Source organism: Rhinopithecus roxellana, chromosome 14 (assembly GCF_007565055.1).
Source record: "Rhinopithecus roxellana isolate Shanxi Qingling chromosome 14, ASM756505v1, whole genome shotgun sequence".
In the NCBI taxonomy this organism is placed as follows: domain Eukaryota; kingdom Metazoa; phylum Chordata; class Mammalia; order Primates; family Cercopithecidae; genus Rhinopithecus; species Rhinopithecus roxellana.
Window position 1 is genome coordinate 124432634 of NC_044562.1, and position 25301 is coordinate 124457934.

The 25301-nt window shown below is 39.1% G+C and overlaps 1 protein-coding gene across 1 annotated transcript in view; it reads left to right on the plus strand.

Moving 5' to 3' along the window:
• ZRANB3 (zinc finger RANBP2-type containing 3) overlaps nucleotides 1-25301 on the plus strand; it is a 319849-nt gene that overhangs the window by 207777 nt on the left and 86771 nt on the right. Inside the window, exons 7-8 of the mRNA XM_010367383.2 lie at nucleotides 1265-1436; nucleotides 3174-3290. Coding sequence (XP_010365685.2) covers nucleotides 1265-1436; nucleotides 3174-3290 — 289 coding nt within the window. The remainder of the gene's footprint in view (nucleotides 1-1264; nucleotides 1437-3173; nucleotides 3291-25301) is intronic.

Sequence of the window (25301 nt, forward strand, 5' to 3'; positions counted from 1 at the left end):
CCGGGCGAGGTGGCAGGCGACTGTAGTCCCAGCTACTCGGGAGGCTGAGGCAGGAGAATGGCTTGAACCCGGGAGGCGGAGCTTGCAGTGAGCTGAGATCCGGCCACTGCACTCCAGCCTGGGTGGCAAAGCGAGACTCTGTCTCAAAACAAACAAACAAAAAAAAGCTAATAAATAAAAATGAGTTTCACATTTCTCAAATTGACACCTATTTATGCTAAAATGCACCCAGTATTTTTTATCCAGTAAAATGGATAGTTACTTAAATTATTAATATTAGTAATCATAATCCAACCTAACAGGAATTTTTTATTTGTTAATTATTCTCTAACAGCTGTTTTCAATAGTGAGTAGTATGGACCCCTAAGAGATGATTGGGAATTTTATGGGGTGGTATTTTGGTTGTCACATTGATAGGGATATGTTGTTGGATCAATTGTCCTAACGTGTAAGTTCAATTGATTCACTAGATTTCAACCCTTCTCTTAACATTTGTTCACAGTACTTGGCACTTCGAGCTTCTGATTTTCTCAAAAGTCTAGAGAGTAACTTGTCTTTTGCAAGCAGTTTAAGTTATCACTTCCTTTCTTTTGCCAAGTCAGTTACCACTTGTCTGTCTGCATTGTGCCTTCTAAATATTTCTTCAAATCACTTATTCTCTGATGTCTCCTCTCTCATTCTGTCTTTCATAGTAGTTTTGTGTTCTTTTATTTTATCCCTTTGCTGTCAATCCAGCAAAGGGTTGGAAAGGAAAAAGTATTTCAAAGGAAGAAGAGACCACTGTGTAATCAATCTGCTATGCTTTAACAGCTCTATTGGAGATAATGTCTCCTCCTAGAGGGCACAGAAAATGTTCTGGGTGGTTTTGGTTATTATAATGACTGACTGATGCACTGGCAGTTCATGCCTACTTTATAGATAGATCTGCTAAACACCACCATGTGTGAGCCCACCCAAAATGCCAATGACACCCCCATTTACAAACAGTGACCTAGTGCGATTCAGAGTCATCAGTTCATCACAGCCTTGTATTAACTCAGTGTAAACAGTATGCTTAGACACTAACATCTTCTCTAGTTTAGAGTAGTGTCAAATCTTATTCATTACTGTTTTTCAGGCTGAGCTTTTTGAAAGTAATGTTCATTCAGAAATAACAATGAAAACAGTGCCGTGGCTCCTTATTAAAAGGAAGAACACATTGGATAAATTGTTTTCTTAACTCCAGCATTCAATTTTGCTACATGTTTTGTCTTCATTTTAACAGATATTTTGGTAAAAGACCTCAGTGGGATTGTAGAGGGGCATCAAATCTTAATGAACTTCACCAGCTATTAAGTGACATAATGATTAGAAGATTAAAGACTGAAGTTTTAACCCAGCTACCCCCTAAAGTCAGACAGCGTATTCCATTTGATCTTCCATCAGCAGCAGCCAAGGTGAGAACCCTTGCTTGACTGAAAGTCTAACTTTAAATAATTTTGAATTATACTATTAAAGATTATACATATTTCATATTTCACAGAAGGAAAGGTTTGCTTTCTTAAAATAGGTTTAATTAACAGAACCTATAAATTGGTTTTGTATTTCAGCAAGAAAGCAGGAAGAATTCAATTTTATTCATCAGATACATAAAAAGATAAAGTAACCTAGTGGTTTAAGAAAAAAAGTATTTTTGCTGAAAAAAGAACTTTAATTGCAACAGAGATGTAGTATTAAGAATTCTAAATATCGGCCAGGCACAGTGGCTCATGCCTGTAATCCCAGCACTTTGGGAGGCTGAGGCAGACGGATCACCTGAGGTCAGGAGTTTGAGACCAGCTAGCCAACATGGTGAAAACTCGTCTCTACTAAAAATACAAAAATTAGTTGGGTGTGGTGGCGCATGCCCATAATCCCAGCTACTCGGGAGGCTGAGGCATGAGAATCAGCTTGAACCCAGGATGCAGAGGTTGCAGTGAGCCAAGATCATGCCCTGGCACTTCAGCCTGGGCGACAGAGTGAGACTCCATCTCAAAAAAAAAGAATTCTAAATAGAAGGTGTGAAACCCAATAATTAGCGAGGGAAATTGGGTTCCTTGCTCTAGAATTTATTTTTAAAGTATGAATAACTGTCTTCTAGAATAACTTCATGCAGCTCTATTCTTGAAATTCTAAAACTCTGTGATCATGTTTAAGACTTGAAATTCAGTATATCGGAAAACCAGTTTACTAATCCTTACCTAATCCTTATCCATGTTTATTTTTAGGGAATGCAGTGTTTGAAATTTCTGCAAATCTGAAAATGACTTTATTAACAGTTTTTCATTGTTATCTTGAAAGCGTATGAGCATTTTGTAAACATTGAGCAATGTTACTTCTAAAATAAGAACAATCTGATTTTCTTATCTATTATTTTAGCATTAGAAAGAAAAAATAAAATGGAATCAACATGATTGTATTATATTTTTACTTAATATTAATTTTATTTAATATTCTCCATCTTTATTTAAATCAAACCACATCTTTTTACAAAAGTACTTAGCTGCCGTATAGATTTTTACTACTCTGCTTTCTTATGTTTCTTATGTCCACTTTACAGAATGCATCTTCTTAAGAAGTTATAGGCCAGGGCGTGGTGGCTTACACCTGTAGTCCCAGCACTTTGGGAGGCCGAGGTGGGCAGATCACCTGAGGTTGGGAGTTCGAGACCAGCCTGAGCAATATGGAGAAACCCTGTCTCTACTAAAACTACAAAATTAGCTGGGTGTGGTGGCTCATGCCTGTAATCCCAGCTACTGGGGAGGCTGAGGCAGGAGAATCACTTGAACCCAGGAGGTGGAGGTTGCAGTGAGCCGAGATTGTACAACTGCACTCCAACCTGGGCAACAAGAGCAAGACTCTGTCTCACATACAAAAAAAAAAAAAAAGAAGAAATTATAATTGTTTGATTTATGCTGTTAGCAAAGGGCTTTGTTTTCACCCACAGTTTATCATTGGTTTCTATAATTTTGAAAATGTGACTGACCTACCTCTGCGTTGATGTTTTTAAATGAACATGTTGGAATTTTTGAGAATTTTCTTTTTATATCTTTCTATAGAGAAAAGGAAAAAAAGTAGGACATGATATATGATTGCATGAATTTGTTCTGTTCATTATGCTATATTCCTAAACAATGTTATTTTTTCCCACATAGGAATTGAATACCAGCTTTGAAGAGTGGGAAAAAATAATGAGAACTCCAAATTCAGGTGCCATGGAGACAGTCATGGGGTTGATAACTCGCATGTTTAAACAAACTGCTATTGCCAAGGTACTCTTTGCTGGGCCATCATATATTTGTCTTCATACAAATTATTCAGTGTATTTTACTGTGTTTAACTAAGCAAGTTATTTATATATTGCAGAATTTCTTTGCTGTTGTTTAACTCTTTTTTTTTTTTTTTTTTTTTTTTTGAGTTGGGAGCCTTACTGTGTCACCCTGGCTGGAGTGCACTGGCATGATCTTGGCTCACTGCAGTCTCCACCTCCCAGGTTCAAGCCATTCTCCTGCCTCAGTCTCCCAAGTATTTGGGACTACAGGCGTATGGCAACATGCCCAGCCTGTTTAACTCTTTTTTATGGAAAAATTCAGACATATTCAAAGTAAACAGTAATGCTATACCCAACCATATATTTATCTTTTCTAATATACAGGTATATTTTGATGCAAGAGGATACTATACATTATACTTTCTCATTTAAATTATATATTATATATATATATTTTTTTTTTCATCTTTTTCTTTCTTTTTTTTTCTAAGACAGAGCCTCACTCTGTTGCCCAGGCTGGAGTGCATTGGCTCGATCTCAGCTCACTGCAACCTCCACCTCCCAGGTTCAAGCAATTCTCTTGCCTCAGCCTCCCAAGTAGCTGGGACTACAGGCATGCTCCTCCATGCCTGGCAAATTTTTTTTAATACTTTTAGCAGAGATGGGGTCCATCATGTTGGCCAGGCTGGTCTTGAACTCCTGACCTCAAGTGATCCACCCACCTTGGCTTCTCAAACTGCTGGGATTACAGGTATGAGCCATTGTGCCCGACCTATATTCATCTTTATTATTAGTATTCCCATGGTTTTACTACATTATTACTGCAAATAATCTTTTTTTTTTTTTGTCAGTCATCTTTCTTTGATATTCCATGTTCAGTGCCCTACAGAGGTAATTTTGCTCACTTTTTGTTTGTCTAAAAGTGAAAAATATAGGATTTTAGAATTTAGTAAAATTAGTATAACTGTCAAGTAAACTTATATATTTGTGGTAGTTGTTGTTTTTACCACCATGGTAGAACCTGTAAATACTGACGAGCGTCACCCCTCTTGATTCTGAGATTTTTTTGTAACATAATTTTTTAAGATGAGGATTGTTGAGGTATGTTTACATAAAGTGAAATTTATCCTTTTAAAATGTACAGTTGGTCCAGATGTGGTAGTGTGCATGTAGTCCTAGTTACTTGGGAGGCTGAGGAGGAAGGATCGCTTACCTCAGAAGATCTGAGCTACCATGAGCTATGATTGTGCCACTGCACTCCAGCTTTGGCAACAGAGCAAGACTCTGTCTCTAAAATAAAATAAAATAAAATAAAACAAAATGCAATACAATACAATACAAGACAATAAAAATATGTGGTTGGATGAGGCTTGGCAAATGTGTATAGTTAGGTAACCACCAGTACCATGAAGATAGAGATATTTCTGTCATGCCAAAAAGTTCTCTCATGTACCTTCGTAGCATTTCCCCTCCACCCATCCCTATACCTTGACAATCATAGATATGCTTTCTGTCACTATAGTTTTACATTTTCCAGAATGTCACAAAAATGGAATAATAGCATGTAGCCTTGTGTCTGGCTTCTTTCACTTAGCATAAAGCTTTTGAGATTGATTCAGTTTGTTGTATATGTTATGACTTTTTCCTTTTTATTGCTTTCCTTACATCCTCCAATGTATGGGAATAAAACTTTAGAAAAATGTTTTTTGAGAGATAGAGTCTTGCTCTGTCACCCAGGCTGAAGTGCAGTGGCACAATCATAGCTCACTGCAGTTTCGAACACCTGGGCTCTAGGGATCCTTCTGCCTCAGCCTCCTGAAGCACTGGGATTATAGGTGTCAGCTACCTCATCTGGCCCCTAAAATTGTTTTTTTTTTTTATTCCTTCACCAATTAATGGACATTTGGAATGTTTCTGTTTTAGACTATTGTAAGTAAAAGTGATATAATCATTCATGTACAGGCCTTTATATAGTCATATATTTTCATTTTCCTTGAGTAAATACCTGGAAATAGAACTTGTGAGTCATAAGAAAAATATAGATTCCACTTTATAAAAAAAACGGTCAAATTGTTTTTCAAAGTAGCTATATTGTTTTGCATTTCTACTGACATTGTATGAGAGTTCCATTCGATATCTTTGTCAGCACTGGGTATTGCCATCTTTTTAATTTTAGCCATTCTTGTGGGCATGTAGTTGCATCTCATTGTGCTTTTAATTTTTCTTTTCCCGATGACTAATGGTGTTGACTATGTTTTTCCGTGCCTTTTGTCTATTCATTTTCTTTTGTGAAGTATCTGTTCATATTGAGTCCATATTTATATGGGGTAATAAGAACTCTTTATTTATTTTGGAAACAAGTTCTCTAATATACATATCTTTTACAAATATGGCCTCCAAGTCTATGGATTTGATTTCTGTTTTATTAACATTGTCTTTTAGAGAACACAAGTTTAAAATTTGGAACCAACCTAGTATATCAATTTTTTTTCTTTTTTTTTCTTTTTCTTTTTTTTTTTTTTTTTTTGTATTTTGAGTCCTAAGAAATTTTTGCCTAAGTTCACAAAGATACTCTCTTATATTTTCTTCTAAAAACGCCATAGCTTTAGGTTATCAGTCATGTGCTACTTAATCAAATTTCAGTCAACAAAACAGCACATATACAACGCTGGTCTCATAAGATTATAATAGAGCATATGTAGAAACAATAAATGGCACTTAACGTTGCATTGCAGATCAAGTAGAAGTAATAATTGGTATTCAGTAATGGTGCTAGGTCCTTTGGTTTTTCATATGAGAAAAATATATAAATAAAAATACATACACCATTTAGGTTTGTGTAAGTACACTCTGTGTTGTTCTCACAATGACATTACCTAACAATGCATTTCTGAAAACATACCCCATACCTAAGTGATAGATGACTTAGATGTAGATCTATAAACTGTTATTTTGTAGCATTTAATTCTTTTATGCTACAAAAATTAAAAAATCAGAACCTCTACCTTTATTTTGTAGCATATTATATGCTACATATAATACTACATATAATATGTATAATATGTATACTACATATTATGTGCTACATATAATATGCTATAAAATAAAGGCAGACGTTCCGATTTTTTTGTTTTTGTTTTGATTTGTCATTTTACATATGGGTTTTCAATTTCAAGTGACTGTTACAACACTCATTAGAACACAAAAGACTATTTTGCCCTCCTTAAATTTCCTTGGCACCTTCATCAAAAATAAATTGGCAACATATGTGTAGGTCTGTTTCTGAACTCTATTCTCATTTATTGGTCTATTCATCAGCTTTATATACAATGACTTGATTACTATAGCTTTATAATAGGTCTTGAAGGCCAGGTGCAGTGGCTCACGCCTATAATCCCAGCACTTTGGGAGGCCGAGGCAGGTGGATCACTTGAGGTCAGGAGTTTGAGACCAGTCTGACTAACATGGCAAAACCCCATCTCTACTAAAAATACAAAAATTAGCTGGGCATGGTGGTGCACACTTGTAATCCCAGCTACTCAGGAGGCTGAGACAGGAGAATCGCTTGAACCCAGGAGGCAGAGGTTGCAGTGAGCCAAGATCGTGACACTGCACTCCAACCTGGGCAACAGAGCCAGACTCCATCTCAAAAAAATAAATAAGCCTTGAAATTATATATTGTTTACCTTACTGTATTCCTTTTCAATATTGTTTTGCCTTTTGTAGGTCCTTTGCTTTTCTATATGAATTTTAGAATCAGCATTTTAAGTGTATACAATTTTGTTGGAATTGTGTTGGATCTGTTGACTAATTTGGAAGAATTTACTTCTGAATAATATTTAGTCTTCTAGTCCCTGAAAAGAGTATCGTTCACCTTTAATTTATCCCCACAACGTTCTCTAGTTTTGTTTGTTTTTTTTTTTTTTGAGACGGAGTCTCGCTCTGTCGCCCAGGCTGGAGTGCAGTGGCCAGATCTCAGCTCACTGCAAGCTCCGCCTCCCGGGTTCACGCCATTCTCCTGCCTCAGCCTCCGGAGTAGCTGGGACTACATGCGCCCGCCACCTCGCCCGGCTAGTTTTTTTTGTATTTTTTAGTAGAGACGGTGTTTCACCATGTTAGCCAGGATGGTCTCGATCTCCTGACCTCGTGATCCGCCCGTCTCGGCCTCCCAAAGTGCTGGGATTACAGGCTTGAGCCACCGCGCCCGGCCTAAATGGCATTTTTTAATGTAAATTTCCAAGTCTCTGTTGCTAAGTACAGAATTATTATTGATTTTCATATAACCTTTTATTCTATGACCTCGCTGAACTCCTTGTATTAGTTCTTGTGGATTTTTGGTTAATTCTAGAAGATAGAGGATCATTTTGTCTGCACATAAAGACTTTTATTTCTTCCTTGTAATATGTATGCCTTTATTTGTTTTGCCTGTTACGTTGAAGGAAGACTAGTACAATTTTGGATAGAAATGATAAGACTGAACCGCCTTACCTTGTAGCCAATCTTAGGGGGAAGGCATTTAGTCTTTCACCATTAAATATGATGTTATTGTGGCCGGGCGTGGTGGCTTATGCCTGTAATCCCAGCACTTTGGGAGGCTGAGGCGGGCGGATCATAAGGTCAGGAGATCGCGACCATCTTGGCTGACACGGTGAAACCCCATCTCTACTAAAAAATACAAAAAATTAGCCGGGCATGGTGGCAGGCGCCTGTAAACCCAGCCACATGGGAGGCTGAGGCAGGAGAATGGCGTGAACCCGGGAGGCAGAGCTTGCAGTGAGCCGACATCGCGCCACTGCACTCCAGCCTGGGCAACAGAGCAAGACTTGTCTCAAAAAATAAAAAAATAAAAATAACAAATGATATTATTGCTAAGGTTTTCATAGATGACTTTTCTTATGTAGAGGAAACTTCCTTCTTTTTCTGGTTTGTTTAAAGAAGAGATGGAACATATGAACTTTTTTTATTTGGTAGAGAAGGGGAAAAGAGGTGGTTATTATAAAACTGGATATGAAGAAAATAGCTAAAGTTCTAACACTACTGTAAGTGAAAGAACTAGGCTTTTATGAATGTTCACCCAGGCGTGGTGGCTCACATCTGTAATCCCAGCACTTTGGGAAGCCGAGGTGGGAGGGCCCCTTCAGCTTAGGAGTTCAAGATAAGGCTGGGTAACTAACAGAGGAAGACCTTGTTTCTATTCTATAAAAAACAAACAAAGAAAAAGACAAAACAAACAAAAAAATAACAAAATTTTTTCAGAAACAAAATTTAAAGAAAGAAAGTTCACAATAAAAGGGGTTCTGACACAGGGGAGTTTATACCCTCTCACAAGCTTTATTTCCACTGGCATCTACCAGGTACTAGCTGGGAGTCCTGGGAACATATCCGTTAGAGGAGCACAAGTTCAAAACTGCCTATTTTCAATACCCCTTTCTTACACTAAACAAAAGCCTTAAGCCATTGTGGAAGAGGCAGAGTATCCCCTCCTCCAGCTTCAAAGCCTAGTCCATGACGGACTGCTTCTGGTGGTGCGATAGGGACAAATGCTGCCTACCCCTGGGGAGTGGGCAGGAAACCCTCTTGGACTCAGGACCCTGCACTGATATAAGGCACTGATATATCTGTTACTGCCAGGGGAGAGGCAGAGACCTCTTTAGCACCACCTGCAGTTACAAAACATAGTTTTGTTAGCGGTGAGGGGCAGGAACACCAAGAAAGTCCCACCCCCAAGGCCCAGCTGCAGCAAAAAATTTGTCTTATGCTGAGTTGGTATCAGGAGACTCAAAAGGTCCTCCAACCCCCACTAAGAACTTAACACTGAGAAACCTTCAAGATCAGTCTGCCACTGGGAAAGAGAAGATACCCCTCTATAATACAGGAGTGCAGGACTACTGAAAGCTGAGTGTGTGGCAGGAACACTTAGCAAAACCCTTGACACACAGTATTACAAGGTAGAAGTATCCCATTGCTGGGGGAATTTGAGGTTCATGGTGCTCCAGAGGTAGATGTAACAAGAGAACCTAAACAGAACTCAGTGCTGACTATATTCACTCAGTCCCCTCCCCCACCATGTTATCACCACAAAGGAAGAAGCATGCTCAATTCTGGATGTAACTATCGTTTCCTCAGTCTGTACTATCCTTCTACACATAACTCCTAGCATTCAATAGAAATTGCAAAATAACAAAAAAGACATTTAAAAAAACAACCATTGTCAAGAGATAAAGCAACTGATAAAGCCAGATGCAGAAATGACCCACATTGTAGAACTATTAGACAAGGGCTTTAAAATAGCTCTGAACAATATGTTAAAGAAAAGATAAACAACATGCATGAAAAGATGGAGAATTTTAGAATTAGTATGAAAATTATAAGACAGTAAAATGGAAATGCTAGAAATAGAAAACACAGTATCAGTTATAAGCCAATAGTAGAGATAAAATGTAATCATAAAAAATCTGACTGGGTGTGGTGGCTCACACCTGTAATCTTAGTGCTTCAGGAAGCTGAGGCAGGCAGATTGCTCAAGCCCAGGAATTGGAGACCAGACTGAGCAACAAGGCAAAAACCCGTATCTACTGAAAATACAAAAATTCTCTGAGTGTGGTGGTACATGTCTGTGGTACCACTACTCAGGAGGCTGAGGTGGGAGAATCGCTTGAGCCCAGGAGGCAAAAGTTGCAGTGAGCTGTGATCATGCCACTGCACTCTAGCCTGGACAACAGAGTGAGTGAGACCCTGTCTCAAAAATTAAAAAATAAATAAAATAAAATAAAATTCATTCATTAAAACATTTGGCCGGCACAGTGGCTCACGCCTGTAATGCCAGCAGTTTGAGAGGTTGAGGTGGGAGGATTACTTGAGGCCAGGAGTTAAGAGACCAGCCTGGCCAACATGGTGAAACCCCATCTCTACTAATAAAAACAAAATCAGCTGGGCCCAGTGACTGATGCCTGTAACGCCAGCACTTTTGGAGGCCAAGGTGGGAGGATCATTTGAGGTCAGGAGTTCGAGACCAGCCTGACCAACATGGCGAAACCCATCTCTACGAGAAATACAAACAATTAGCCAGGTGTGGTGGTGCTTGCTTATAATCACAGCTACTCGGGAGGCTGAGGCAGGAGAATTGCTTGAACCAAGGAAGCGGATGTTGCAGTGAGCCAAGATTGTGCCACTGCATTCCAGCCTGGGTGACAGAGTAAGACTCTGTCTTGAAAAAAAAGACCAGGTGCAGTGGCTCACGCCTGTAATCCCAGCACTTTGGGAGGTCAAGACGGGCAGATCACGAGATCAGGAGATCAAGACCATCCTGGCTAACACGGTGAAACCCTGTCTCCACTAAAAATGCAAAAAAAAAAAATTAGCCAGGCGTAGTGGTGGACACCTGTAGTCCCATCTTCTCGGGAGGCTGAAGCAGGAGAATGGCATGAACCCGGGAGGCGGAGCTTGCAGTGAGCCGAGATCGTGCCACTGTACTCCAGCCTGGGCAACAGAGCAAGACTGTATCTCAAAAAAAAATAAAAAAAGTCAGATATAAAAAAAGGATAAAAAGGGACGAGGAAAGCCTATGGAATACCATAAAGTGTCCAAATACTTAAATTTGGGGTATTCCAGAAGGAGAAGAGATGGGCAAAGGCATAGAAAAATTATTTAATTAAATAATAGTTTAAAACTTACCAAATCTAGCAAGAGCTTTAGACATCCAGATACAGGAAGCTCAAAGACTTATCAAATAGATACAACTTGAAAAGGTCTGCAAGGCACATTGTTGTCAAAAGTCAAAGACAAAGGGAGAATTCTAAAAGCAGCAAGAGAAAAACATCAAATCACATATAAGGGAATGCTCAACAGAGTAAAAGCAGATTTCTCAAAAGAAACCTTACAGGCAAGGAGACACTGGGATAATATATTCAATTTACTGAAAGGAAGGGGAAAAAAGCTTTCAGCCAAAACTACTATACCCAACAAAGCTGTCCTTCAAAAGTAGAGGAGAAATAAAATATTTCTCAGACAAGGAAAAACTGAAGGAATTTATCATCACTAGAACAGCCCTATAAGAAAAGCTTAATGGAGCCCTACACCTGGAAAAAATTAATTACATCTACCATCATGAAAACACATGAAAGTACAAAACTCATTGGTAGAGCAGATACACAAATGAGGAAAAGAAAGGACTCAAATGTTACTACTACAGAAAGCCACCAAACCACAATGATTAAGAGAGAAAGAAAGGAACAAATATAGAAAACAACGTTGAAACAATTAACAAAACGGCAGGAATAAGTCCTCACATATAAAACATAACGTTAAATGTTAATGGGTTGAATTCTTCACTTTAAAGATACAGGCTGGCTGAATGTATTTTTTTAAAACAACATCACCCAACTATATGCTGCCTATAAGAAATTCACTTCATCTGTAAAGACACATATAGACTGAAAGCAAAGAGATGGAAAAAGATGTTCCACACAAAGAGAAACCTAAAGTGAGCAAGAATAGCTATACTTATCAGAAAAAGCAAGCCTTATGTCAAATAGCAAAAAGGGGCCAGGCGCAGGGCTAACACCTGTAATCCCAGCACTTTGGGAGGCCAAGGCAGGTGGATCATATGAGGTCAGGAGTTTGAGACCAACCTGCAAACATGGCGAAACCCCGTCTCTACTAAAACTATAAACATTAGCTGGGCACAGTGGCACACACCTGTAATCCCAGCTACTTGGGAGGCTGAGGCAGGAGAATTGCTTGAACCCGAGGAGGTGGAGGTTGCAGTGAGCTGAGATCGCACCACTGTGCTCAACAGAGAGAGACCCCATCTCAAAAAAAAAAAGAAACTTGAAACTGGTTGTTTTAAAAGAATAAAACTTGTAAAACTTAAAACAAAAATAGAGAATAAACTAATTTACCTATGTCAGCAGTAAAAATAGAATAAAAAGACTGTCACTGCAGACCCTATAGGCATTAAAAAGATAATAAGCGAATATCATTAACAACTTTATGTCAAGAAAGCCAACAAAATTTATGTGAATATATAGATTCCATAAATATCACAGCTGACTCAAAAAGAAATTAAAAACCTGAATAGCCCTGTATCAACTAGAAAAGTTTAATTCATAGTAAAACTCATCCTATAATGAAAATTTGAGGCCTCAATGGTTTCATTGCTATATTCCATTGAACATGTAATGTAAAAAGTAAAACCAATTCTAAAAATTTCTTAGAAAACCAGAAAGAAAGAAATACCTTCCAACTAATTTTATAACTTCAGGATTACTCTGATACCAAGACCAGACAAACACATAATAAGAAAACTATAGGTCAGTGTTCTTAATGAATTTGAAAGTCCTTAACAAAATATTAGCAAATTGAATCCACCAGTATGTAAAAAAGTATACCAGCAATACAAAGTTTAACAGTGAATTAATCAATCACTGTAAATCATCACATGAACAATATAAAAATTAAAAACCGTATGATTGGCCGGGCGCGGTGGCTCAAGCCTGTAATCCCAGCACTTTGGGAGGCCGAGACGGCGGATCACGAGGTCAGGAGATCGAGACCATCCTGGCTAACACGGTGAAACCCCGTCTCTACTAAAAAAAAAAAAAAAAAAAAACCGTATGATTATCTCAATATAAACATTTGACAAAATTCAATATCCATTCATGACAAAACCTGTCAACAAATCAGGAATAGAAAGGAACTTCTTTGGCCAGGCATGGTGGCTCACGCCTATAATCCCAGCACTTTGGGAGGCCAAGGCTGGCGGATCACCTGAGGTCGGGAGTTTGAGACCAGCCTGACCAACATGGAGAAACCCTGTCTTTACTGAAAATACAAAACTGGCCTGGCATGGTGGCACATGCCTAAATCCCAGCTACTAGGGAGACTGAGGCAAGAGAATCGCTTGAACCTGGGAGGCGGAGGTTGCGGTGAGCTGAGATTGTGCCATTGCACTCCAGCCTGGGCAACAAGAGAGAAACTCCGTCTCAAAAAAAAAAAAGAAAGAAAGAAAGGAACTTCTTTATCCTAATAAAAGGCAATTATTAAAACTTACATCTAACATCATACTTAATGTAGAAAGACTGATGCTCTTCCTCTAAGATCAGGAACAAGACGAGAGAGCCTTTCCTCATCACTTCTCTAACATTGTTCTGGTTCTGGTCTTAGCTGTGCATTAAGGCTAGACAAAGAAATACAAGGTATACATATTGAAAAGCAGTAGGTAAAATTGTCCATATTCACAGGCAGCATTATCCACATACAAAATCGAAGAGTGATTTTATCAAGGTCACAGAATTCATGTTCAACATATAAAAATCATTGCTAGTTCCATATATCAGCAATTACAATTGGAAACTGAAATTTTAAAAATATGATTTGAAATAGCATCCAAAATCATGAACTAATTTAGAGTAAAGTCAACAAAAATACGTACTGCAAACTACAAAGCATTGTTTAGAAAAAGTAAAGCAAACGTAAATAAACAACAGATAGATTATGTTCATGAATCAGAAGATTCAGTATTGTTAAGATGTCAGTTCTCTGTACATTTTTATATTCAATGCAATGTTAATCAAAATCCTTTTAGTCTTTTTTGTATAAACTGACACAGTAAATATAAATTTTTTGTGGCAATACAAAGGACTTACTATAGCCAAAACAATTTTGAACGAGTCACACTACATTATATAAATACTTAATAAGAAGTTAAATTAATGAATCAGAAAAGAGAGTCCAGAAATAGAACCTCACATAGATTGTCAGTTGATCTGTTAAGAAAGAAGACAAGATAACTCAATGGGAAATTATAGTTTTCAGTAACGGGTACTAAGACAATAGGGTATGGAAAAACAGAAGTCTTGAACATTATTTCACACCAGACATAAAAATTAACTTGAAATGAGTCATAGAATTAAATATGACAGCTAAAATTATAAAATTCTTAGGAGCATACATATGTAAAAATATTCCCAACTTTTGGGGAGGACAGTGTTTTATTTAGGATACAAAAAGCACAAACTTTAAAGAAAAAATTAAGATTAAAAACTTGAACACATGGTGGTAAAAAAAAAATGTATGTAATATGAAAGATACTGTTAGGAAAATGAAAATGCAAAACATAGATTGGAAGAAAATATTTTCAATATATTCTCCTTGTTTCATTTTCCCATGTCGTAATTTTCAGTTTGATCATAATTTTTTGTTAGATCAGTGTTCATTGTTTACAGTATAATAACTCTGTTAAACATCTCACTGTTGAGCTATAATTAAATTTTTTTCTTTGACAACTATTGTTTTTCTTAGAGTTAATAACTCTCTTGTTTTTTGCTTGTTTGCTTACTTAATTTTCTTTGTATATAATACTGAATACAGATTGCTTGCTTAAGGAAAAAGAACTATATGAGAACCTTTTAGATCATTTCTTGTCTGTGGTTAAAAAACCCTGGTTGGGGCCGGGTGCGGTGGCTCCTGCCTGTAATCCCAGCACTTTGGGAGGCCAAGGCAAGCAGATCACGAGGTCAGGAGTTCGAGACCAGCCTGGCCAGCATGGTGAAACCCCATCTCTACTAAAAATACAAAAATTAGCTGGGCATGGTGGCGTGTGCCTGTAATCCTAGGTACTCGGGAGGTTGAGGCAGGAGAATCGCTTGAACTCAGGAGGTGGAGGTTGCAATGAGCTAAGATGGTGCCACTGCACTCCAACCTGGTTGACAGAGTGAGACTCCATCTCAAACAAATAAACAAAAAACCCTGGTTTGAAGTCAGAAGTGTTGACAATCAATAGGAATCTGGCATCTAATTCCTAGGATTCTTGAAGGAAAAGAAAAGAGAAGAAAAGTAGTTGTCCATAAATTAGGTCGTGTTCCCAAAGACTAATGGCAGCAGAAGGCCAGTCCTTGCCTCACCAGTTCCCTAGAGTTTTTAGTCATTTTTCATTCCTTCTCTAATAGAACTTCTGTCCTCAACCACCTATGGAAATTGGAACTGTGTATTTCTATTCCTGAGCTACAGCCAGAAATAATTAATTCAAGCTATGACCAAATTGGAATTCTTAATACATTTTCCCCAGAAATATTACTGATATTTAGTAGAGTCTATAGTAACTGTGAATAATACAGTTTACCTACATTATAGATTAAATAGGCTTTGCAGGAGGTAGCTGGTTATCAACTACATTTAGTATTGATTCTGTGAAAAAAATTAGTTTCAGAGTTCTCCCAAACCAGTTTGTAAATGAACTTGAAATACCACAGATTATGATTTGATTATTATATTGTATGTATACCAGCGTTGGTGCTTCCTTTCTTTGATTAAATGTTTTCCTATTAATTCAATACATATTTACTGATTGCCTACTATGTAGCAAGGTGCTAGGGAGGTATGGTGAACACAGTGTCTTCCTGTCAAGGAACTTGCAATCTGTTGGGGAAGACCATGAAATAAATGTTCAACTACAGTAGAGTGTATTTAGTGCTTCAAAAACAGGATGCTTATGAAAGTACATGAGAGAAAATACCTGGCCCAGTCTTGAGGGTGCAAGAAAGACATCCCAAGGAATGAACAAATAAGATTTAGCCTGCCAGAGGGAGGGAGTAAAATAGGAAGGAGATGGGCTGGTGGAATGTATTTCAGGCAATTGAAACAGTTTGTGGAAATTCACAGAATAACCAGAAAAGACATATTCAGGAAACCAAAAGTAGGTCAACATGCCTGAAGCATAGTCCTAGAGAGGAATTCTCCAGCCTGGGCAACATAGTGAGACCGCACCTCTACGAAAAATTAAACATGGCCAGGTGCGGTGGCTCATGCCTGTAATCCCAGCACTTTGGGAGGCCTAAGCGGGCAGATCAGTTGAGGTCAGGAGTTCGAGATGAACCTGGCCAACATGGTGAAACTCCATCTCTACTAAAAATATAAAAATTAGCTGGGCATAGTGGTGTGTGCCTATAATCCCAGATACTCGGGAAGCTCGGGCAGGAGAATTGCTTAAACCCAGGAGGTGGAGGTTGCAGTGAGCTGAGATGGTATCACTTCACTCCAGCCTGGGCAACAAGAGTGAAACTCCGTCTCAAAAAAAAAAAAAAAATTAAACATATTAATTGGGCATGGTGGCATGTGCCTTTACTCCCAGCCACTTGAGAGGCTGAGTTGGAAGGATCACTTAAACCCAGGAGGTTGGCCGGACGCGGTGGCTCAAGCCTGTAATCCCAGCACTTTGGGAGGCCGAGATGGGTGGATCATGAGGTCAGGAGATCGAGACCATCCTGGCTAACACCGTGAAACCCCGTCTCTACTAAAAAATACAAAAACTAGACCGGCGAGGTGGCGGGCGCCTGTGGTCCCAGCTACTCGGGAGCCTGAGGCAGGAGAATGGCGTAAACCCGGGAGGCGGAGCTTGCAGTGAGCTGAGATCCGGCCACTGCACTCCAGCCCGGGCGACAGAGCGAGACTCCGTCTCAAAAAAAAAAAAAAAAAGAAAACCCAGGAGGTCAAGGCTACAGTGAGCCATGATCATGCCACTGCATTCTAGCCTGGGTGACAGAGCAAGATACTGTCTCAAAAAGAGGAGTTCTGACTGAGATTAGGCTGGAGGTCAATGAGAGCTGTAACTACATTATGAAAGTCACAGTTCATAATTTGTAATTTATTCTAAAGGTTCTCAGCAGTCAGGTACAGTGACCTGGAGTAAAATAATCAGATTTGGACTTTAGAGGAATAACTGTAGCTGTGTGGAGAATGTATTGGAAGCAGTAACTAATAGGCAGAGAATCCACTTAGGATGCTCACTGATAATCTAGATGAACAATGCTGGTGATCTAAACCAAGGTAGTGGCTGTATCATATCTTAACTGGGAAAGGAATAATTGAAGATAGATTAAAGCAGTGCAATCAGTAGACATTGGTGATTGACTGGGTGTGGAGGTGAGGGAAAAGGTCAAATCTAGATTTCTTGCTTGATCAACTGGGTTGATATTTCTGCCATTCATCAAAATTGTGAAAAAATAGGAGATACATTTTGTGCCCAGACCCCCATTAAGCATGATCTGTGCCAAACACAACAAGGTGCAGGCTATTAGATGGTAGAAATTTTCTTTGTACTCTGTAGCATCATTTTAGAAATACTTTTGTTTTCTATGAATCATTTGAAAAATTATGTTGAGGAATTTGAAGATAATTTAAAACCACCTGATGATGGATTTTTTTTTAAATCTTGATAAGAATAAGAAGGAAAAATTTAAAGAGAATAATGAGTTTTCAAGTAAATAGATTGGTGTAAATATGCAGCTACTTATAGAATATGCTATTTTAAGGGCATATACTTAATTATTGCTTACAGTAAAATGAATTCCTCATTATTTGTGGTGTTTAATTTTTAAAAGGCTATAATTCCATAATACATAAATGTATGAAATATGAAATCTTGTTTGTTCTTGCCAAACTGAAGAAATGAATACTTTCTCTGTTCTTTTTTTTAAACACTGTTCACTAATTGTGGTTAGAGAGCATTGGGCCTAGAGAGTATTGGGTCATCTTTCCTCTTCCTTTGCCCTAGACGGAGATATGCCTAAAGCCTTCCAAACAAATGGGTCTCTATCTATCCTAATTTTATAGATCTTCAAGATAAAAGATTTCTTTCTCTGCTGTAATCTTTTCTTTGCCTCATAACATACACAGTGTTCTAGGCAGACAAGAGGAAAGCATAGGGCTTCAAATTAGGTCATATCAGCAAATTAGGTCATATTGTTAATAAATTTTAATATGTACAGTGCTATGCTACAGAATTATGGTATTGGCATGTATTATTTATGTACTGTATAAACATTTATGCTAGTCTACCTTTTGAAGTACTTCTTAGGAGGACAGAGTATATTTTAAGTATGTTTGTTATCTCCTTAGTGGTGTTACTAGATTATCAAGGTTTCTTTCTCAGGTAGTTCTTAATGAAAACAAATAATGGTAATGATAAATAGTAAATAATGATGATAGGGAGGGCTTCCAGTGGAAATGAGAAAGGGCCACAAGGAGAAGGAAACTTCCAGCTGAACTCTGTAATAATTTCGACCAAGTACAAATTTTCCTGGGCAAAAACCTGGGGAGGGGGATGGTGTTCAAGGGGGATGTTGCTCAAGCAGAATGGGAAGTGCAGATACTAGCACCCAAGCAGCTGCAGGCAGAGCAGGGGAGGCTTGTAGCCTGGGGCAAGAGCTGCCTGGATGTAAACTCAGTGTTGTTGGTGGAGCACAACGGGAGTGAGACTGGCCTTGCTGGCTGCCTGGGAGCTGAATGTGGCCTGTCACTGCAGGCTTTCCCCCACTTCCCTGGAGACCTGTATGACACAGCAGAGGCAGCCATAATCTCCCTAGGAACGTAAGTCCATTAGCCTGAGAACCACACTCCCAGCCCCCACAGTGGATGCAGCAGACCCAGCCCAAGGAGAGTCTGAGCTCAGACACAACTAACCCTGCCACCTAATGGTCTTCTCTACCCGCCCCGGTAACAGAAGAAAAAGACATAATCTCTTAGAATCTATATAGTCCTGCCCATCTCCCGAGAAAGTGGAATACTTATCCAGGGACTTTAGGACAAGCTTGTATGCCCCCTATACTGCTGCAGCTGATGTTCTCTTGAAAGCGCCCCCTCCTGGCTGTAGGCCAGCCAATCAAGCCATTACAGCCACTCAGAACAACCCTGCTCCAGAAAAGGAGGAAAGAACAGCTAATTCCACTGCCTGTAACATCCTGGCTAACCAGAGGTCCTGAGTCTGTCCATGTGACAAATTCACTGCTAGCACAATCAGCATTCAGGAAAACCAGTGCACTAAACAAAACTACAACCAAGGACCCTCACAGAGTCCATTTCACTGCTCTGCTATCTTCACCAGAGCAGGTGATGGTATGCACAGCTGAGAGAACGGAAGACTGATCACATCACAGGACTCTTTGCAGACACTTCCCAGTACCAGCCCGGAGGCCAGTAGCTCTGCTGGGGTGGCTAGACCCATGAGAGCAATAACAATCACTGCAGTCTGGCTCTCAGAAAGCCCCATCTGTAGGGGAAGGGGACGAGCACCACATCAAGGGATCACCCTGTGGGACAAAAGAATCTGAACAGCAACCCTTGAGCCCCAGATCCTTCCTCTGACATGGTCTACCCAAATGAGAAGGAACCAGAAAAACAATTCTGGTAACATGACAAAGCAAGGTTCTTTAACATCCCTAAAAAATCACACTAGCTCACCAGCAATGGATCAAAACTAAGAAGAAATCTGAAGTGCCAGAAAAAGAATTCAGAGGTCAATTATTAAACTCCTCAAGGAGGCATCAGAGAAAGGTAAAAACTGACTTACATAATATTTTGTTGTCGTTGAGACAGAGTTTCACTCTGTCACCCACGCTGGAGTGCAGTGGTACGATCTTGGCTCACTGCACCCTCTGCCTCCTGGGTTCAAGCAATTATCATGCCTCAGCCTCCCCAGTAGCTGGGACGACAGGTGCGCACCACCACACCCAGCTAATTTTTGTATTTTTAGTAGAGATAGGGTTTCACCATGTTGGCCAGGCTGATCTTGACTCCTGACCTCAGGTTATGCACCCACCTCAGCTCCCGAAAGGGCTAGGATTACAGGCGTGAGCCACCAAGCCCAGCCAATAAATTTTAAAAACAATGCAGGATATGGACAAAAAAGTCTCCAGAGAAATAGATATCATAAAGAAAAGACAATCATAACTTCTGGAAATGAAAGAAACACTTAGAGAAATATAAAATACACTGTAAACTTACAACAATATAATTGAACAAGTAAAATAAAGAACTTCAGAGATTGAAGACAAGGCTTTCAAATGAATGCAATCTGACAAAGACAAAGAAAAAAAATTTTTAAAAATGGACAAAGCCTCCAAGAAGTTTGGGATTATGTTAAATGACCAAACCTAAGAATAATTAAGAATAGCCAGGTGCTATGACTCATGCCTATAATCCCAGCACTTTGGGAAGCCGAGGGGAGTGGATCACTTGAGGTCAGGAGTTCAAGACCAGCCTGGCCAACATGGTGAGACCCTGTCTCTACTAAACATACAAAAATTAGCTAAGTGTGGTGGCACATGCCAGTAATACTAGCTACTTGGGAGACTGAAGCTGGAGAATTGCTTGAATCCAGAAGGCCGAGGTTGCCTTGAGCCGAGATCATGCCACTGCACTCCACCCTGGGTGACAGAGTGAGACTCCACCTTAAAAAAAAAAAAAAAAAAGAAGAAGAAGAATTAAGAATAATTGGTGTTCCTGGGCCAGGTGCGGTAGCTCACGCCTGTATTCCCAGCACTTTGGGAGGCCGAGGCAGGTGGATCACCTGAGGTCATGAGTTCAAGAGCAGCCTGGCCAGCATGGTGAAACCCCATCTCTACTAAAAATACAAAAAATTATCTGGGTGCAGTGGTATGCACCTGTAATCCCAGCTACTCGGGAGGCTGAGGCATGAGAATGGCTTGAACCTGGGGGGCAGAGGTTGCAGTGAGCCAAGAACACACCACTACACTCCAGCCTGGGTGACAGAATAATTGTTGTTCCCTAGGAAGAAGGAAAGTCTAAAAGTTTGGAAAACTTATTTCAGGGAATAATCAAGGAAACCATCCCTGACCTTGTTAGAGATCTAGACATCCAAATATAAGAAATTCAAAGAACACCCAGGAAATTCATCACAAAAAGATCGTGAAACTAAATCTTGAAACAAATCCTTGAAATACACCAAAACAGAACCTCCTTAAAGCATAAATCTCACAGGGCCTATAAAACAATGACACAATGGGGGGTGAAGGAAAAAAAAAAAAACAAAAAACCAAACCCAAGGTATTCGGGCAACAACTAGCACTGTTAATAGAATAGTACCTCACATCTCAATACTGACATTGACTGTAAATGGCCTCAATGCTGCACTTAAATGATACAGAATGGCAGAATGAATAAGAATTCATCAGGCTGGGCACGGTGGCTCACGCCTGTAATGCCAGCACTTTGGGAGACCAAGGCGGGCAGATCATGAGGTCAGAAGATCAAGACCATCGTGGCTAACACCGTGAAACCCCATCTCTTCTAAAAATACAAAAAAAAAAATAAAAAAAATTAGCCCGGTGTGGTGGTGGCCACCTGTAGTCCCAGCTACTCTGGAGGCTGAAGCAGGAGAATGGTGTGAACCTGGGAGGCAGAGCTTACAGTGAGCCGAGATTGCACCACTGCACTCCAGCCTGGGCAATACAACAAGACGGTCTCAAAAAAAAAAGAATTCATCAACCAAGTATCTGCTGTCTTCAGGAGACTCACCTAACACATAAGGATTCACATAAACTTAAGGTAAAGGGGTGTAAAAAGATAGTCCATGTAAATGGACACCAAAAGTGAGCAGGAGTAGCTATCCTTATATCAGAAAAAAAAAAACAGACTTTAAAGCAACAACAGTTAAAAGAGACAAAGAGGGACATTATATAATGATGAAAGGACTAGTCCGACAGGAAGATATCACAATCCTAAATACATATGCACCTAACACTGCAGCTCCCAAACTTTTGAAACAATTACTGCTAGACCTAAGAAATTAGATAGACTGCAAAACAATAGAGGGGGACTTCAGTACTCCACTGACAGCACTAGACAGGTCATCAAGACAGAAAGTCAACAAAGAAACAATGGACTTAAACTATACCCTAGAATAAATGGACATAACAGATATGTACATAACATTCTGCAGTTGTACCCTAGAACAAAAGGACTTAACAGATATTTAGAGAACATTCTACCCAACAACTGCAGAATACACGTTATATTCATCAGCACATGAACATTCTCTAAGATAGACCATATGATAGGCCACAAAACAAGCCTTAATAAATTTCAGAAAATCAAATGTTTTTGTTTTTGTTTTTGAGACAGGGTCTTGCTCTGTTGCCCATGCTAGAGTGCAGTGGCACAGTCTCGACTTACCACAACTTCCGCCTCTTGGGTTCAAGCGATTTTCCTGCCTTAGCCTCCTGTGAAGCTGAGATTACAGGCATGCTCCGCCACTCCCAGCTAATTTTTGTATTTTTAGTAGAGATGGGGTCTCACTATGTTGGCTAGACTGATCTTGACCTTCAGGCCTCAAGTGATCCACCTGACTTGGCCTCCCAAAATGCTACAATTACAGGCGTAAGCCACCAAACCCAGCCAAAAAATCAAAGTATATCAGGTACTCTCTCAGACCACAGTGGAATAAAATTATAAATTAACTCCAGGGCTGGGCATAGTGACTCAATGCCTGTAATCCCAGCACTGTGGGATACTGAGGCGGGTAGATCACAAGTTCAGGAGTTTAAGACCGGCCTGGCCAACATGGCAAAACCCCGTCTCTACTAAAACTACAAAAATTAGCCAGGCGCAGTGGCAGGCACCTATAATCCCAGGTGCTCAGGAGGCTGAGGCAGGAGAATCGCTTGAACCTAGGCGGTAGAGGTTGCAGTGAGCGGAGATCGTGCCACTACACTCCAGCCCGGGCGATAGAGTGAGACTCCGTCTTAAAAACTAAAAAAGAAATCAACTACAAAGGAACCCTCAAAACCATGCAAATATATGAAAATTAAATAGTCTGTTCCTGAATGATCACTGAGTCAACAATAAAATCAAGATTGAAATTTACAGATTCCTTGAAATGAATGATAATAGTGACACACAGCCTATCAAAACCTCTAGGATATAGCAAAAACAGTGCTAAGAGGAAAGATCATAGCATTAAATGTCTGCATCAAAAACTCTGAAAAAGCACTAATAAGACAATCTAAGGTCATAGCTAAAGAAACTAGAAAAACAAGAACAAACCAGACCCAAACCCAGCAGAAGAAAAGAAATAAAAGTCAGAGCAGAAGTAAATGAAATTGAAACAACACACACACACACAAACAGGTTCTTTAAAAATATAAATAAAGTTGATAGACCATTAGTGAGGCTAACCAAGAAAAGAGAGAAGATCCAAGTAGGCTCAATTAGAAATGAAACAGGAGATACTACAACCGATACCACAGAAATACAAATGATTATTCATGGCTGCTGTTAACACCTTTATGTGCACAAACTAGAAAACCTAGAAGACATGGATAAATTCCTGGAATTACACAACCCTCCTGGATTAAACCAGGAAGAAATAGAGATTCTGAATAGACCAATAACAAGCAGCAAGATTGAAATGATAATTTAAAAATTGTCAACAAAAAAACGTTCAGGACCAGATGGATTCACAGCTGAATTCTATCAGACTTCCAAAGAATTGGTACCAATCCTGTTGAAACTATTCCAAAAGACAAAGTGGGAATCCTCCCTATATCATTCTACGAAAGCAGTATCACCCTAACACCAAAACCAAGAAAGGATATAACAAAAAATGAAAACTACAGACCAGTATTTCTAATGAACACAGATGCAAAAATCCTCAACAAAATACTAGCTAACCCAAATCTAACAGTATATCAAAAAGATAATCCACCAGGATCAAGTGGGTTTCATATCGGGGATGCTGGGATGGCTTAACACACACAGGCCAATAAATGTTATACATCATATAAATAGAATTAAAAACAAAAATTACATGATCATCTCAATAGATACAGAAAAGACATTTGACAAAATCCAGCATCCTTTCGTGATTAAAACCCTCAGAAAATCGTCATAGAGGGAACATATTTTAAGATAATAAAAGCCATCTATGACAAACCCACAGCCAATTATACTGGCTGTATATTTTATAATTATAATTATACAATTATAATAATTATACTGAATGGGGAAAAGTTGAAAGCATTCCCCCTGAGAACTGGAACAAGGCAAGGATGCCCACTTTGACCACTTATATTCAACATAGTACTGAAAGTCCTAACCAGAGCAGTCGGACAAGAGAAAGAAATAAAGGGCATCCATGTCAGTAAAGAGAAAGTCAAACTGTCATGGTTCACCAGTGATATGATTGTATACCCAGAAAACCCTAAAGACTCATCCAGAGAGCTCCTAGATCTGATAAATGAATTCAGTAAAGTTTCAGGATACAAAATCAATGTACACAAATCAGTAGCACTGCTATACACTAACAGTGACCAAGCCAAGAATCAAGTCAAGTACTAAAGCCCTTTTACAGTAGCTGCAAAAAAAAAAAAAAAGAGGAAAGAAATATACCTAACCAAGGACCCGAAAGACCTCTCTATGAGGAAAACTACAAAACACTGCTGAAGGAAATCACAGACAACACAAACAAATGGAAACACGTCAACACATCGCATGCTCGTGGATGGGTAGAATCAATATTGTGAAAATAATTATATGGCCAAAAACAAATCAACAAATTCAATGCAATTCCCATCAGAATAACCATCATCATTCTTCACAGAACTAGAAAAAACAATCCTAAAATTCATATGGAACCAAAAACACTCCTCGTAGCCAAAGCAGGACTAAGCAAAAAGAACAAATCCAGAGGCATCACATTACATGACTTTGAACTATACAATGAGGTTGTAGTCACCAAAACATCATGGTACTTGTGTAAAAATGGGCACATAGACCAATGGTACAGAATAGAGAACCCAGAAATAAAGCCAAATAATTACAGCCAACTGATCTTCGACAAAGCAAATGGAAAGATAAAGTGGGGAAAGAACATTCTATTCAAATAAATGGTGCTGGGATAATTGGCAAGCCACATGTAGAAGAATGAAACTGGATCCTCATCTCTCACCTTATACATAGATCAACTCAAGATGGATCAAATACTTAAATCTGACCTGAAACAATAAAAATTCTAGAAGATAACGCTAGAAAACCCCTTCTAGACATTGGCCTAGGCAAAGAGCTCATGACCAAGAACCCAAAAGCAAATGCAACAAAAACAAAGATAAATAGATGAGACTTAAATAAATTAAAAAGCTTCTGCACAGCAAAAGGAACAGTCAGCAGAGTAAACAGACAACCCACAGAGTGGGAGAAAATCTTCACAAACCATGCCTCC